The 16,264-nt window shown below is 38.7% G+C and overlaps 1 protein-coding gene across 1 annotated transcript in view; it reads right to left on the bottom strand.

Moving 5' to 3' along the window:
- Nucleotides 1–2,332: 2,332 nt before the first annotated feature.
- The window catches only part of ELAPOR2 (endosome-lysosome associated apoptosis and autophagy regulator family member 2), a 181,918-nt gene continuing 167,986 nt past the window's right edge, over nt 2,333–16,264 (bottom strand). The window contains exons 21-22 of the mRNA XM_059170988.1: nt 15,704–15,869; nt 2,333–3,778 (exon numbers count right to left, since the gene is read on the bottom strand). Coding sequence (XP_059026971.1) covers nt 3,719–3,778; nt 15,704–15,869 — 226 coding nt within the window. The 3' untranslated portion in view covers nt 2,333–3,718. The remainder of the gene's footprint in view (nt 3,779–15,703; nt 15,870–16,264) is intronic.

Below are 16,264 nucleotides of genomic sequence, written 5' to 3' on the forward strand. Positions count from 1 at the left end.
GCATGCAGCCACACCCATTGGTTTACATTATTGTCTGTGGCTGCTCTCATACTACAGACTTGCAACAGAGACCACATGTCCTGCAAGGCTGAAAATATTTACTACCTGGTCCTTTACAGCAAAAGTTTGCTGGTCTCTCTGATCTAGACAACTACAATAGTAGTATCAATTGCGATGGTAATATCAATATCCACTACAATAGTGTTATCAATTTTCAAATATTTGTCCCCATCTTCAAGCTTTACTTCCTTCATTTATAATTCTAAAAGGAACTCATCTGAAAATGTTAAGCTAAAAGAAACAAGGTGTCTTCTCTAAAAGAAAGGCGTCTTTCTAAAAGAAACAAGGGTGTCATCTCTAGCCAGTCAATGTGAGGGTGAAATCCATTTAACATTCAATGAATACATCAGATGCTGGGTTGTTTTTTTGTTTTGGTTCTGTTTTTGTTTTTTTGCTGTTTGGCTTTTTTTTATTTTTATTTGGGGGTTCTTTTTTTGTTGTTTTAAAGTCTACTCACCATGGCACATCTTCTTTAGGGCAACCTGAATTTAGGACTTCTTCCTATAAATCTGAGCTAACATCCATAGTTATGATAAGAGATGTGAGGGTATTTTCTCTCAAGAGGAAGACCTACTCTACATATCATCTGTGTAAAAAAGATAAATGTGAGCAATATACTGACTTTAAACTTGCCAGTGAAGTCATCTTCCCACTCCAACTTCCAGGAAATTTACTTTCAAGAAGAAGAGAGAAATGATCTGCACATAAACCTTTCATTAGGAATCACCAAGAGCCACATGAAGTAGTTCTACTAATAGATGTCAAAAGACAGTTGACCCAATCTGTCCTGAAGAATCAGTCAATCATGACCCATCACCTGGGAACCTAGAGACTCCAGTTCATGAGTGACTGGAGCCAAGCAATTCCTCCACATCACCCTTTAAACCATCTTTTCTCCTTGGGGAGAAAATAATCACAAAACTCTACACAAAAATACTATGAAACATTTTTAATCCTGGAAAGGACTTGATTTACTAGTAACCAAAAAGGGGAAAAGTCAACAGGAATAAAATTCATTCTTTTAAATCAAGTGGACACATATCCAATTGCTCAACATTGTTAAATAGCATGATGTAATTTATCCATAGAAGACATTGTCTCATCCAGTGGAGAAGCGATTTAAATATATTTTGACAGAGTGCTAGGAGATATTATAGACGACAGTAGGTTTAATGTAGTATTTAAGGCTTCAAAACCTGTGCCTTTTAGAAAAATAACCTAGAACTTCTCCTACCATTTATGAGGGGGGGAAAAAAACAACAAATGTCTATTAAAAGTCACAGAAACATGATTAATTTGTTTATGCCTTCAACATTCCACTAAGCTCCACAAAGGCAAGACATAAAATTACAGTGAATTTTATAGCCAAGATTGGTCTGAATATTCTCCTCATGATATTATTTCTTTCATACTTCCTCAGTGCTTGGAATAAAATGACAGATCACTGGGATCCAAAGGGGGAAAGGCAGCTCCTTTCCAAAGATGGGACTGAGCTGGCAAAATCTATTTTATATATCTAAAATTAGAAATAAAATAAATTCTTCAATACAAACTACATTTTCAGAGAGTTCATTAAAATTTAAGGCATTTTTTGACATGTCAGAGATTTTAGTCCAGTGACAGGAGAAGAAAGAAGCTACCTGGGAGTAAATCCCAATTATCTCTATGGCTTGGTACATACACATGGAACACAGCCGAAGATGAAGAGAGGTGACAAGTGACTATGTGGAACCTCCTAGCTCTGTCCAGCCTGGACACCTTTGCCAGGGCTCCTCTGCAAAGAAGCATCTCCCATGTATTGTCATTCTTCAGTTTAAATTTTGATGAAGATGGGAAAGGCTCATCTGCACAGTTACCAGGATAAATGTGAGCAATGCCAACATAATTTCTTGTAATAATTTCTTATTAAAAAGCAAGATTTAAGAAACTGAGTGTGAAAAAGGTTGATGCTAAGTGACGCCCTCCCTGAATTTCACGACAAACAACAAAATCATGGCAATCTCACCTATACTGATGAATCCCACAGCAAAGATGTATACAAAAACGAACACTCATCCAATGATAATAGGATGATGGTTCAGGGTTTCATCCACCAGTCGAGTAACTGCAATTATTTATTTTCTCCCACTTTCCACCAAAATAAAGACATCACCTGCCAAATCAAAAGTTACAAGTCATATGTCCTTGAAAGGCTTGGGGCAAATCTTACACAAACCCTGCCCCTATGGCCTGCCTCTCAGGCAATCACCAGTCTTTTTAAAAAAATTCTAGATTAAGATCTACAAAGATTACTGTTTATTGAAAACAAACCAGAGCACCTTAGATCATCAGTGGTCAGTAAACTCCCCTCTTTCCCAGTTCTAAAACAAGAGAGGTTACACACAATTAGAGCCAACTTCATTCAAACTTCTTTCAACAGATAATATTCAAGTCGTGCTAATTCTTGTAACCCATCCATCAGAGGAAGTATCACAATTACCTGGATCACTTTTGAGTAAGAACAACATGTATTTCCTAATTACTTATGGTACAACCACATTCTTATTATGAATACAATTAAATGCAGTTTCCCAAAATTGAGTTCCATCCTTATTTACTCAAAAAGAAAAACTTCTATGGAAGTCATAATCCTCAATGTCTTAGCAGAAAAATAACCATGTAACTTTGATGCTTGATATAGGGCCAGTGTCCCACTGCCATTTTCTGTGAACCATGAAATTATCCCAATACCTCTGCACAGTTATGTATATTTAGACACAGGCCATCCCACTTTCTTCTTCATGGTTTTGCATGTCATCTGATAAACAAGACTTCTCACTCATTTGAAATTGTACTTCCAGCATTACATAAATGGTCTTAAACCATTTGATTTCCATAATACCATCAGCTTGTTTGTTTTAATGGAAAGTCAGGCTTCTCTTTGCCTTTTTTTTTTTTTTTAATATTCCTTCAAGTCTTTCAGTCAAGCCCTTCTTACCAGTTCCAACAAGGATGAAATTCCAAAGGCAAATGTAAGTTTAGATAACCCAAACACATGTTTACATGTTTATTCTTCCTGAAAGGTTACTGCTTACTTAGGCTTCTGAAATCAAGAAAGACCCTATGGAAAAATGAAAAATTTATTGTCTTTCTTTGTTCACCATTTTTTAATAGAAAAGATGTTTTAAGGTCTGTCAGGAAAATAAATAATGGGAAAAAAACTATACCTTAAAATTTTTCAAATCTTCCCCCAAACTATAAACAAAGAAAAGACATAAATAGAATCACAATGCATATGCTCATATCTGCCCTCCAAAGCACACTTTTATGTAGAAGTTATAAAGAATAAAAGTTACCCATTAATTATATGGCATGCATCAGCAGTGTGCTGGTGGGCTTAACCTCGGTTTTCAGTTATGTCTATTTACAGATTAATCTCTTCCTGAGTTGAGTTTCATCTTCCATTGAGACCCAAGCCATTTGCTTTTGTATTTTTGGCAAAATACTTGACCATGTGATAAGGCAATCAAACGTTTCAACCTCCTTCCCTTTTCAGCGGCATGGCCCTCTGTGAGATCACCAACGTGCTGGATATGAAGACAGGATCTAAGCTACAGTCCTGTAGAACTAGAGATCAGGTTTCTGTGTTCATTAGTCTGAAGGCTACAGCACTGTCTTTTCATATATTTGGGGATCTTGAGGATTTCAGTTGAACAGATTCGAAATGATCTTCTTTTTCCTATGAAGAAAAAAACATTGAAGCAAAATCAACTCATTCAAATTCCACTAAGATTTTAGGATCTTATGAGTCCAGAAGGAAAGTTCTGGAAATCATTTTAATCTACATACCTGCCAGTTGTGATTAGGATTTTACATTTAAAGGAGAGTGGCAGATAAAAAACAGATAGCATCCCTACCCTGAAGGATGCTTTTGATGGCCAGGAAATAAGACAGACAATCCAAAAATAGAGGCAAACACATGATTGCAATAGATAACCAAAAAATACAGCTTCACAAAAAAAATATTTTAGTGAAGAAACCACCGAGACCAGACCCTTCCTAAGGGGATATCTGACCTGGGTGCTGAAACAGATGACCTTGCCATATGAATTTTGGACACGAGAACTGACAGAAGCTATATATTCACAAGATGCATAGAATACGTAGTAAGAAGGACAGCAGAAATAAATAAGGAGAACAGCAGTAAGACACAAGATCCTTTGGGTTTGTTGACATGTTTTAGGAAAATCTGTTGGGTATATACCGTCTAAAGATTAAAAACAAGTCATCTTAGATAATAAATCAAAAATTTATCTCAGCTATATCATTGCTGACTTTTGTTGCATATTACATTCAAAGCGCAGCCTATTAAAATCAGTACTTCTTTAATGGGGAAAAGAGAATTAAGAGAAGAGATTTCTCTCAATGTTGCACTGTGAAAGTCAGGAAAAACTTTCTGGAGTCTGCTAGAATGGAGTGGGGGACCATGCTTTCAAATAAAATAACAATGAAGAGAACTAGGAGTATTTTAAAATAAAGGAAATAGGAGAGGGGCCAATCCTAGGTGCAAACCGATGTGTGTCTGAAGTAGAGAAGTGAAATGAGAAAATAAAAGTGAGTAAAGCCTGAGTATCTGTCAGAAAAAAATAAGGCAACTTTTATGCTTTCTCTAATTTGAGTGGAGAAATCCAAGTCTGAAGTCCAAGACTTCAGTCAAGTTTTCAGGCTACAGGGAAAGGAGTATGTGAAAAAGTCACACGAACACTACCATCTCACTTTCCCTTGCCTGCACTAAGATGATGTGCCTGCGGGAGGGCAGACCGCACCTCTCCTCAGTGCTCTCACTCTCTCACTCAAGAAGTTTGCCTGGAGTCTCATGTTGACCAGATGGCATTTCATTGAAATAACCGTTGATAATTCCAGTGTTTATTATGCCCCAAGGCACTGCAGGATCAGGACTAAACTTGAGGACACAAACTGTCTGTCCTCAAGGAGCTTACAGTGTATTGTGGGAAAGAGCATTAGGGTACCAGGAATAAACTAGAAAGGAAATCTGAGATTTTTATGATCTTTCCTTGAGAAGATTTAATTCAATATGTTCCAGAGGGGAGAAGGGAAAGAGGCCTGTTATTGACCCTAAAGCTGTGATTTGAAAAAACACTGAAAACACTTTATAAAATCATGTTATTAGCATCCTAGGGCTTTAGATGTTGTGTCCTCTTTGTTCACATGGGATTTTTGCTCCTCTTATTGAGAAGGTAGGATATATATGTACTCACACATTTGTGTGTGTGTGTGTGTGTGTGTGTGTGTGTGTGTCTCTGTGTGTACTTAACACCACTAACTGAGACTTATAGATGACAAGAACTGTAGCTTATTCATTTTTAAAATTCCCAAAACATGGCTCCAGGCCTAGTACATGGTAGGCTGTTACTGCTTATGCAAATGTACTGAAATGCCACATTTCAGAAGGGAGAACACCGGATTGAAACTCAGGAGATGGGTTTTTAATTTCTACCTAACCTTCTCTTAGACAAAGAAGGGAACCTCTCTAGATATCAGTTTACTCAAGTATGACATAAAAATGCCATACAAATGATTTTTCTGAGTTCTAAATTCAAGAATTTATTTAAAAACCAACTTCCCCCAGAAGCTTCTCCTTCTCCTAAGGTCATAGCCTTATTGCATTCCCTTCTCTGTACTCCAAGGGACCCTGTATAATGTTCTCATCACACTGGATAATGGTATGTGTCTGTGAATGATGTTCATGTGTTGTGTACTAATAAACCAGATAGTTTCTGACATAAGAAACAGCATCTAATTTGACAAAGCACCAAGCCCAGGCAGGATGTCTATCGGATAGTATCCCATGAGTGATGATGGAAACAAAAACAAACAAACAAACAACAACAACAACAAAAAAGCCTGAAGACACATTTTTATAGTCACTGAGAAAAGCCAAGAAAAGTAAACCCGTAAAAAAAATCCGACACAGCCAGTGTATTGGGAGGAAAATACCAAATAAGGTTTGACTTTAGGACAGGAATAAACATATATATATAAGATAAGCCAGATCTTAAATGATATAACAGTTAAGACACTTTACAACCATTTTCACTCCACAGAGCCAGGCACAACACATTTTTTAAATGGGAGATACAGTAAGACTTGTCTAATGATATTAATAGCAGATTTATTCATAGCTACATATTGGAAATAGCCCAAGTATTCATCAAGAGGAAAGCGGTAAAAAATTTTGGCAAATCCACACAACAGAATACTAATCCTGAATAAAAAGGAATCTACCACCGATTAACACAGGGTAGATACATCTCAAAAATGTTTTGTGAGTGAAAGAAAATTTACACAAAATACTAGATACTGTGTAATTAGTTATAGGAAGTTCTAAAACAGATAAAACAAATCTACGGTTTAAAAAAATCACTACAGTAGTTTCCTTTAGGGGGTGAGGATGAGGATCAATTTCATGCAAAAAGACATGAGTCCACTTTCAGGGATGAGGTTAATATTCTATTTTTTGATAGGATTTGGGGTGACACAAGAATATGCACTTCCCAAGAGTTCATCAGATTGCATACTTGTTATGTGGGCATTTCACTCTATGTGAACATTGTCCCTTAGAAAAAAACTGAAAATATTGAATACTCTCATCAATTATACGTATCCTGCAGTGTTTAGTTGTGAAATGTATTGAATCCCGCAGTTTATTTTGAAATGCATCAACAAAGATTTATTGGTAAATGAATAGAGAGATAGAGATTTAGAAAGATAGATAATAAATCAAATACAGTAAAATTTAGGTGGTGGGTATGTGGCTGTACCGTTGCACAGTTCTTTCAGTTTTTCCATAGCATTTTAAATTTTCATTGAAATGATTTTTTAAATTATTATGGCAATTAAAATTGCTCTTCAAAACAAAAAGAGGTGCACTCAACCTTCTCAGGGAGAAAGACTTTATCCTCCACCATGCTTCCTGTGACTGTTTTCAGGAATCTTTTCAAGCTTTCAATTTTATGGTTATAAAATAACAATGAAGGAGGTACTGCAAGAGGAGGAAATACTTTATAGTTTATTAATACTTGTAATTCCTGGGGAGCCTGGGTGGCTCAGCTGGTTAAGCATCTGCCTTCAGCTCAGGTCATGATCCCAGGGTTCTGGGTTTGAGTCCCACATCAGGCTCCTTGCTTGGTGGGAAGCCTGCTTCTCCTTCTCCCCCTCCCTCTGCCTCTCCCCTTCCCCTGCTTTTGTTCTCTCTAGCTCTCTGTCAAATAAATAAAAATCACTTTTCCTCAAAATCTTTCCTGGGGCCTGAATGCTTCCTTCATTACAAAACAATGCCCTCACAAAGAGGGAATCACAAAATCAAATCAGGCAAGAGAAGTCTAAGTATACTGACGATGGGAGATCATTCTCCATGGGTCTCTCGTGTTTCTGCAAGTCTTCTGAGAAAGATATTAATTGCCCTTCATGGTACACAATCTTCTCAAAGCTGTTTATATTACAAAAAGCCTTGGAAGAACACAAGAAAAGTTTGCTTGCAGCCCTGATATTGTCTCCCCCTGCAGAGCCAATGGCAGATATGCTTCCTGACTGTTAGAAAAGATTCAGATTCCCCAACCTAAGTGCTCATTTCTGCAACATAACACACTGTGTATCACTTGGGCCACCTCACTCGGTGGGAGATAGGGCCTGAGGAATAATAAGCATTCATTTTGGCCACTGCTACTGCTGTGAATAATAGACTTGTTTTATTTCTGACCCAGGAGACTCCTTTCTTCAAAATGTCCATAAAAGTATGCAGGCTAATTTGTTGGCTAACAAATATAGTGCAATTTCATAACCACTGTAATTCCTCGCTGTTTTGCTGATGAGGATGGAAAATTGACGGGTGTCTTTTTAGTAGAATAAGTATGACAGCCTTACACATTGTTTAGCAAGATTTGAGCAGAGTCCATGAGACTTAGCAACGAACATGGTGACCAAACTGTATGATCAACAAGGCAGTTAAAGTTCTCCATTTCACTGCCTGGAAGTGGAAAGGAACCGGGGAGGTGGTTGTAGGCTGAATTCTGGGAAGTGGTTCCAAGAGTTCATGGTTCGGCTGCCTAAACGGTAGCCTGGATGCTGTTAATTCTTCTCTGGGGACTTCCTCACCAATCAGGCCATCAATTGGGTGTGCTCCTTGGTAACAAGTAGTACTAAAATACAACCTGATGGGAAAAGGTTTCACCTCCTTTCACAAGAGGTTACAGAGACATGCACCAACAATGACCCTTAAAGAAAAAACAGAAACCACTTATGGCCAGAAACTAGGTGAACTGTTATATTTTGGCAGATTCTCTTTGGAGATGATGTGGCAGGAGTCAATGATTATTAAGAATGGCAAGAGTGGGCCAACCTTGTGCTAAACACCCCTTGTGCTCTATCATGCCAACTTTGGATGTGTTCAAAGATGACAGTAAAAGGTCTCAGAGATTTTGTAGTGGGTCCCCATGGCAATAACAGAGCTTCGGCCCTCTTTAGCAGATTTCCCTGAAAATCAGTAGAAAACCTCCACAGGAAGTCTAGGGAGGGGCTGACGAGCACTGGGGCTCTTAGTACCCCAGATTGGGTTACTATGTGGAAGATCACTGGAGAATGAAAAACTGACCCAAAGGAATCTTAATAAGTTAATATGATCAGCCCCACCCTAAAGCTTCCCCTATCCTTTATTTTAAAACAAGGCAATAATTTAGATTTATGAAAATGGAACAAGAAATAAGGTAGATTCCCTTATTTTAAAAAAGGCTCCAATATGTAAGTCAAGCCTAAATCAATAAAAGACAAAACACTTCCAGTGTCAGTCTGAAATCAATCCAGCTGGGACTAGGACAAGAAGGAGTCCTAACACTGAAATAGATGATATCAGGAATGATAACCTTGCCATGCAACATGGGGTTTTAGGTGGACCAAAACACTGGAAGTTTGCTTGAGCAGCACTGCTTAAAAACAAAAGCAAATGCTTTTGCTTGCTATTGTCACAGAAACTCTTTCTCTCTGCACCCTTAACCTCTTCCTCCTCATCTCTCTTGACCTTGGCTGCTTTATGGAGAAAGATGATTAGTTTTTCTGACACCAAGAGGGACTGAAGGCCAGGCACAAGCATCTACATCAGTTATGTAGCCTTGAGGAGGGGAAGGATTCAAACATTTATGACCATCCTACCAGAACCTGTGACAGGAGAGGAACATGTGAATTCCATTAATGGGGGTTAAGAAGGTTCTCATCGGGGAAGCTAAGATAATGGGACCTTGTGTGATGAGTTCTGCAGGACTATCCAAGAAGCTGCTGTTGTTGCTTCTACATCCAGAAATCTAGAAGGAATTGATGGTACATGCATACACATCCTTGTCTCCTAAGTACCAGCGGTGATTCCCCTGGTCAAGAGCAGTCCCATGGAAAGGAGAGATAGCAGGGCATTGCAAGGGCTCCTAATTCCTCTGCCATTTGCAACAAATGTCTGTGTCAGGATTACACAAGTGTCTCTACTTGCCGGTGCCTAAATGTGTCATGACATAAATGATACAATGTCAGTCAAAAGTCTCAGTCTCAACAGCATTGCCTCTATTGTCAAACTTCTGCCAACAAAGGTGGCTGATAACACACCCCCCCACCACCAAAATTCAGGAAACTGCTATGTAAGTAAAGTTTCTTGAGACAATGTGACCAGATTTGTAATGCTAACTCTATCGGCTAGTCATGCAGGAACAGTCCAGCACTTGTTTAGACTGCATGGCCTCACTTGAACAGGCTACCTGGTCTTCAGTAAGCTGAATCATGCTCTCCACCTTTGTGGCCTCACAGCCCTAATGACCAATTTGGGACAGAATTCTCAGTGATTGCTGGTTCTGACAATTAAACACTTCAGCAATGGAAAGGAGCCTGCCCCAGAGGCATCTTTGGGGATTTTAGATTCATTACCTTGATATGGCTACCAGGTATAGCCCTTCTGAAAAGCAGCTATAGCTTATAGCTGAGTTCTTGTCAAAACTGAAAGCCATTCCTGTGCACATCTTGTGAGTCTATAGCCTGATGGTCACATTGACGGTGGGTCAGCAAGGTGGCAAAGACCTAATAAGTCTCACTTATAAAATATAAGTGATATATTCAAGAATATGGCTGGTCCTGACCAGAAGCATCTCAATCTCATGTGAAAAAATGGCAGCAGACCCCATTGGGGCAACTTTGTCTCTTACTCTACCTCCAAAAATGAACCCACTGGCTCTAGTCCTTGGTTTATCTAAGTTCTACATTATGTCTATGTTACGGTATGTCTATGTTCTATGTTCTGTCTGATTCACTGATGGTTTGCAAAAGTGGAAACCCAGTGGGTGTCCACCAGCAGCTGTAGCTGTCCTATCTCAGCACCAAGTACACATAACTGAAAACCTACAAAATTGTTTGGTCTAGTGGGCTAAACCCACAGCCATTCTCATAGCTGTGACCAGTACTTATCTTGATAAATCTTATTAGATCACCACTAACTCTTGAGCTATCACCAAGCATCAATACACTATTTGGTCTGCCACTTGGAAAACTATAGACTTAACACATCAAATTTACTCCTCTCTGTGACCAAATTCCAGAAACAAATCTCAGCTGATCAAATCATCTGGGTCACTCATGTAGATACTTGCATTAAGGACTCGTGATCTGAAAAGATCAAAGAGAATTACACACACAATAGAGATTGCATAGGACAGACTGCCAAAATGCTGCATGGACCCATCATTCTTCCCACTATAGCAATGAATCTGCCATCACACACTGGGCATAAAGTAAAGGACTCTTTTGCAGATGCAGAGTTTACTAAGCATGCAAGACTCAGGATTCAGGCCTGGAACTGACAAATTTTTCCATAGCAAAGTGATGGTCACACCTCTGATCACTTCTTTGGGGTGTCAGTACCACCTTACCTCTTTTGACACCTGTTCACATCATGGGGTTGCTGTTCCAGTCAGATCTGCTAACTCGAGCCACACCATTATGGCCCTTGAAAAAAATCTCTTCGTGTTTGTGACTTTAAGGATTGTTTTCAGTCTAACAATGGTGCCCTTTATATCACAAAAGCTACCTGAAAATGGGCTGACCATAGAGGCGTTCAATAGATATTCAATACCTCATACTGTTGAAAGGTATCATCGAGCATGACAAGGGCCTTTTCAAAATTGAATCAAAAACATTTCTGACTCTATCTCCCCGCTACCTCCTCCTGGTCCACATAGTTAATAAGGTTGTTCAGTTACTAAACATGCTTGTCCCCAGAAAGAGATCATCTCCTCTTGGCTGTGTCATGTATAATTATCAGTAAAAAGGTTATGATTATATGCATTTATATAAGGTTATATACACTTACATTAAAACCCAGGATTCTACTGACATGAGGTGTCCTTTTTACTGAAGCAATCCCTAGAATGTCAGGTCAGCCAGAAGGTAGTCTAGGAGATTCAAATACAATCCTAATGTAGCCACCTGTATTGTTTTATTGAAATGTCATGATTCTAGATCAAAAGGATAATAACCACTTGGTTGACTACACAGCTCATCAAGACCTCCTACCATAGCCCACACAAAGATAGAAGACCTAATTTGTCTCCATCATAAGTTTTTTTAAAATTTATTTTTTATTTGTTTTCAGCTTAACAGTATTCATTATTTTTGCACCACACCCAGTGCTCCATGCAATCCATGCCCTCTATAATACCCACGACCTGGGTGGGTATGATACCTTCAGATTGTTTTTCAGAGTTCATAGTCTCTCATGGTTCACCTCCCCTTCCAATTTCCCCCAAGTTTTTTTTTAATGCCTTTGTCCCTCTGCACTTGAATGTTCTAGAGCAGAGGTCTAGGTTCCAATAAGGGATAAGCAGAAATAAGATGAAGTTTTAGCTAAAATGGGGAAAACTTATTTTTGGCAGTGGAAGAAGACCAACAGTGCAGTCTGATAATGAGGTGCATAGAGGGCAGATAGCTTAGACCCTGGGAGGTATGAAGGATAGAGGGATATTAATGACAATTTGTTTTTCAGAGTCTCCCTGTCACCTTCTATGAAGGATAGTGCATTAGTGTTCCTCTCTCAAACTGCTGCAAGTACTTTAAACTTAATCAAATACTAGGTCCACCATACCCATCAGATAGAAGTCCCTTTAAACTTACTGAGAAATCTGTAAGAAACAGCAGGAAATGACCCCACCTTCTGTCCCAAATAACAACATCAACACCAACATTCCCATTGCCACTGCTCAGTCCTTCCATGGAGTAAACAAGCACCACTGAGTTTCAGCATAGACCAACCAGAGAAGTTGAACTGACAGTCCTTAAGCAGCCTCTCAAAAACAAAGAAGAGACACAAGTATGTGAAGTGAATTGGGAACCCTAAGGTTTATGAGCCAGCAAGGGGGCTGCAGGCACCATCAGACAGTATTGCCTAACGACTGCGGGTCCCACTTGGTATCTCCAACAACCGTCTGTAAGACTTTCTTTCCAAAGGCACCCTGTATACCTTCAGGACTGTACTACTTGTGTAGAAGCCAGTCATTAACTTGTACCCTATGAGGGGTCATAAGTGGTCATAATTCAACTACTCATGGAAATAGCCCCAACATATCATCAACCTTTAGACAACTGCAAGGATTTTCAAAATGAGACTACTGTTGGTTATTCAGAGATCTCTGAAGGGGTAACTGGTGTTATTCCTATTCATCCTATAGGCAGTTATTCAATCAGAAAAGATGGTAAAAAAATTGTCTCTGAGTCAGCTAGGGTATGACATGCCACCACCTCAGCCTCTGATGACATTTAGGTCAACATCAACTCATGGTTCAAACATTATTATGGACGATGTAATCACCCTCAACTTTACCCTTAAGGGTCAAGAGGAAGTCTGTGCAATCACTCATATCTTTTGGGTATCTGGAATGCCATCATCCTGTTCACTAAGTTCCCTTACCATGGCCATGTACACAAAAGTGGGAGATATGTTGGGTTCTGCAAATTTTTGAAAATACCTTTGACCCTCTTCCACATGAATCTTATAGAGGAAAGATCTCAGTGCCAATGGAAAGGTCTCAGACTGAGTAGAAAGGTCAATACTGGGACTTAAAGCTGCCTAGCTTTCTAAGGTGGACCCTCATGGTTTATGAGATTTGTTTAGCTAGTTGTATCTGGGAGCCTGGGGCTATGTTTGAAGTCAATAATTCAGGTTCATCTCATCTTGCTGTTCGGTGTCCTAATGGAAGTAGCTTTATTTAAATGATGTATGCAGTAAATTGGCCAGATTTGAGCCCAGCCTCAGTCAAACAGATTAAACAGAATGGTGGATAGCATGCTGTACTAATGGGAAAATTTACCAGGAGCCAAGATGGTGTAGAAATAAGGTTTGGATATCTTGGGGAGATAATTCTCCATGGTTCCTTTGCATTTCTGTAGATCTTATGAGCAGGAGAGTGATTTCCCTTTGTTTAAGACCATCTTTTTTAGGATCTTTGTATAGAAAGCAGCCTTAGAAGCTCAAGGAATTGTATTTTTCCAGAGCATAAGGCAGGAAATGGAGTCTCCCTCTGAAGCAATGAACACACACACTGTCTAGTACAGTACCAGTAATTCTCTTTGCAGAAAAGGACTGGCATGATTACTGCCCATTCAAAAAAAGTCAGGTTCCCAAAGCCTAGAGTTCCTTCCCTGTAATGCAAGCCACTGTATGTATGTGTGCCATCTGTTCTTGTTCACAGAGCCCTGAGGAAAGTGGGGTTTGGGGAACTGGTACAACTGCTAATACCCTGGCTAGTGTGTCCACTGGAAGCATTGAGTGCTTTGTCTCTGACCGGGAGTCTTGTGCCTCCTAAATTGTCCATGAAAGAGTGGCAGGCTCATTTGTTACCTTGCAAGTAGGGTGAAATCTCAGTTCTTTTTTTTTTTTTTTCTTATTTATTTTTTTTAAAGATTTTATTTATTTGACAGAGATCACAAGTAGGCAGAGAGGCAGGCAGAGAGAGACGGGGAAGCAGACTCTCTGCTGAGCAGAGAGCCTGATGCAGGCCTTGATCCCAGGACCCTGGGATCATGACCTGAGCCAAAAGCAGAGGCTTTAACCCACTGAGCCAAGCAGGTGCCCGAAATCTCAATTCTTGGCACTAGCTATACATTTGTTATTCCATAGCAAAAACCTCCTTCCTAAAGTATAATAGTGAAAACTAAGAAAGTTAAATCACCATTAGAAGGGGAATATGGCTTATTTATTTTGTTTTAAATCATCCTTTATAATATATTTATGTGCTTAAATTAGGAGAGTAAAAGGAAATAGTTAACGAAGCATTCTCAATAAATGTAATCTTTTGTTACCTGTCCTTCCTGCTGAAAATCATTTGAAACACATCTTTTCTTCTGTTTCATTCTATTTTTAATGCTGCATGTAGGTACACTGGTAATTTCTCATCTTTTAAGTCAATGGTGAAGAATGTCAACAAAATGTGTTTACAAATAATATTTAAGGCTTAGTGTAAATCTGTTTGGATACTGTAATCACTTCAAAGCTGACAAATGTGATGGCATCTGATAAGGTACCTTTAATACCTCAACAGTTTATATAATTTTACTTTTTCTATGTGAAAAAAACATGTTACAAAATAAAATACAAAACAAAACAAACAAAAAGAATGAGTGGATAAGATCTTTTTTAACCTAAAATTTTTAATATTAGAAAACAACACACTATCTTTGTGAAAATTCAAATATTATAAAAATGTACCACTTCAAAAACTAAAGACTCCCATTGGTCCAAGCCTCCCCCAAAGCAGCCATTGTTTATAGTCTGCTTTGCAAAGACTAACATAAATTAATCTTTAATAGATATTAATAGTCTTTGTGTTGTTTTTATTTCTTTTGGACCTATGGACATACATATGCCCATTTCTACTAGTTGCCTAGTCACACAAGACTCCATCATTTTGCTACATGGAAATTTCTTATCAACTCCTCTTCATGGTGTATAAGGTTGTTTCTACTCTGTTAATGGGGAGGGGGGAACAATGCTGCAGTGAACAATCTTATATGTATATCCTTGTGTACTTCCTTTTTTTATTATTAACATATAATGTATTATTTGTTTCAGCGGTACAGGTCTGTGATTCATCAGTCTTACACAATACACAGTGCTCACTCCCCAATATCCTTGTGTACTTTTTTTTTTAAATTTTTTATAAACATGTATTTTTATCCCCAGGGGTACAGGTCTGTGAATCAGCACTCACCAAAGCACATACCCTCCCCAATGTCCATAACCCCACCCCCTCTTCTCCTAATCCCCCTCCCCCCAGCAACCCTCAGTTTGTTTTGTGAGATTAAGAGTCACTTATGGTTTGTCTCCCTCCCAATCCCATCTTGTTTCATTGATTCTTCTCCTACCCACTTAAGCCCCCATGTTGCATCACCACTTCCTCATATCAGGGAGATCATATGATAGTTGTTACTTCTAAGAGCATTTCTGTTGGATACATATCCATGGAGAGAAAGACAGAATGACAGAGCTGTATCAAAGTTACTCTTAGGTTACAATGGCCCTTTGTTAGTAAATGCACAGTAATACAGGTTAAAATTTTGCTCTCACCTTTGTTGCCAAGGATTTAAGTTTTCCCAGTAGTGACTGTTTATTGGAATAGACAACTTCTTCCTCATTGTCTTCTCCTTCCATGATAGCACAACTGTCTGCCGCTGGGAGTTCACATTCTTTTGAGTTAGTTGTCATCACCAATTTGGAATATTTGTACTCCAGTCTAAGTGATGGTAAACAAATAAAGTGGCCGTTTAATAAAAATTAATACAATTTAGGTGGTCATACACCACCTTGTTAAATGCTCTTGTGGTAAAGTTGCTCTACTAAGTAATGTCCCTACCTATAGCCAAAGCACTATGAGCTCCCATTTACCTACCACTGACACACAAACCTCTTCCAGGATTTCAGAGAATCATGGCAGTATAGTTAGCTCTATCAATTATTGTACATTGATTAAATTCTTCAATTATGAAGAACTTTTTAAAAACGAAGAGAAACCGTGAAGTCTGAATGCATTTTCTTAATATATCAATATTTGGAAGCTTGGGCACTATATGATTTCCCAAAGTTTAGTTCATAAGAATAAGAATACCACTGAGGTCAGTGATCTGGTCT

This window comes from Mustela lutreola, chromosome 4, assembly GCF_030435805.1.
Source record: "Mustela lutreola isolate mMusLut2 chromosome 4, mMusLut2.pri, whole genome shotgun sequence".
In the NCBI taxonomy this organism is placed as follows: Eukaryota; Metazoa; Chordata; class Mammalia; order Carnivora; family Mustelidae; genus Mustela; species Mustela lutreola.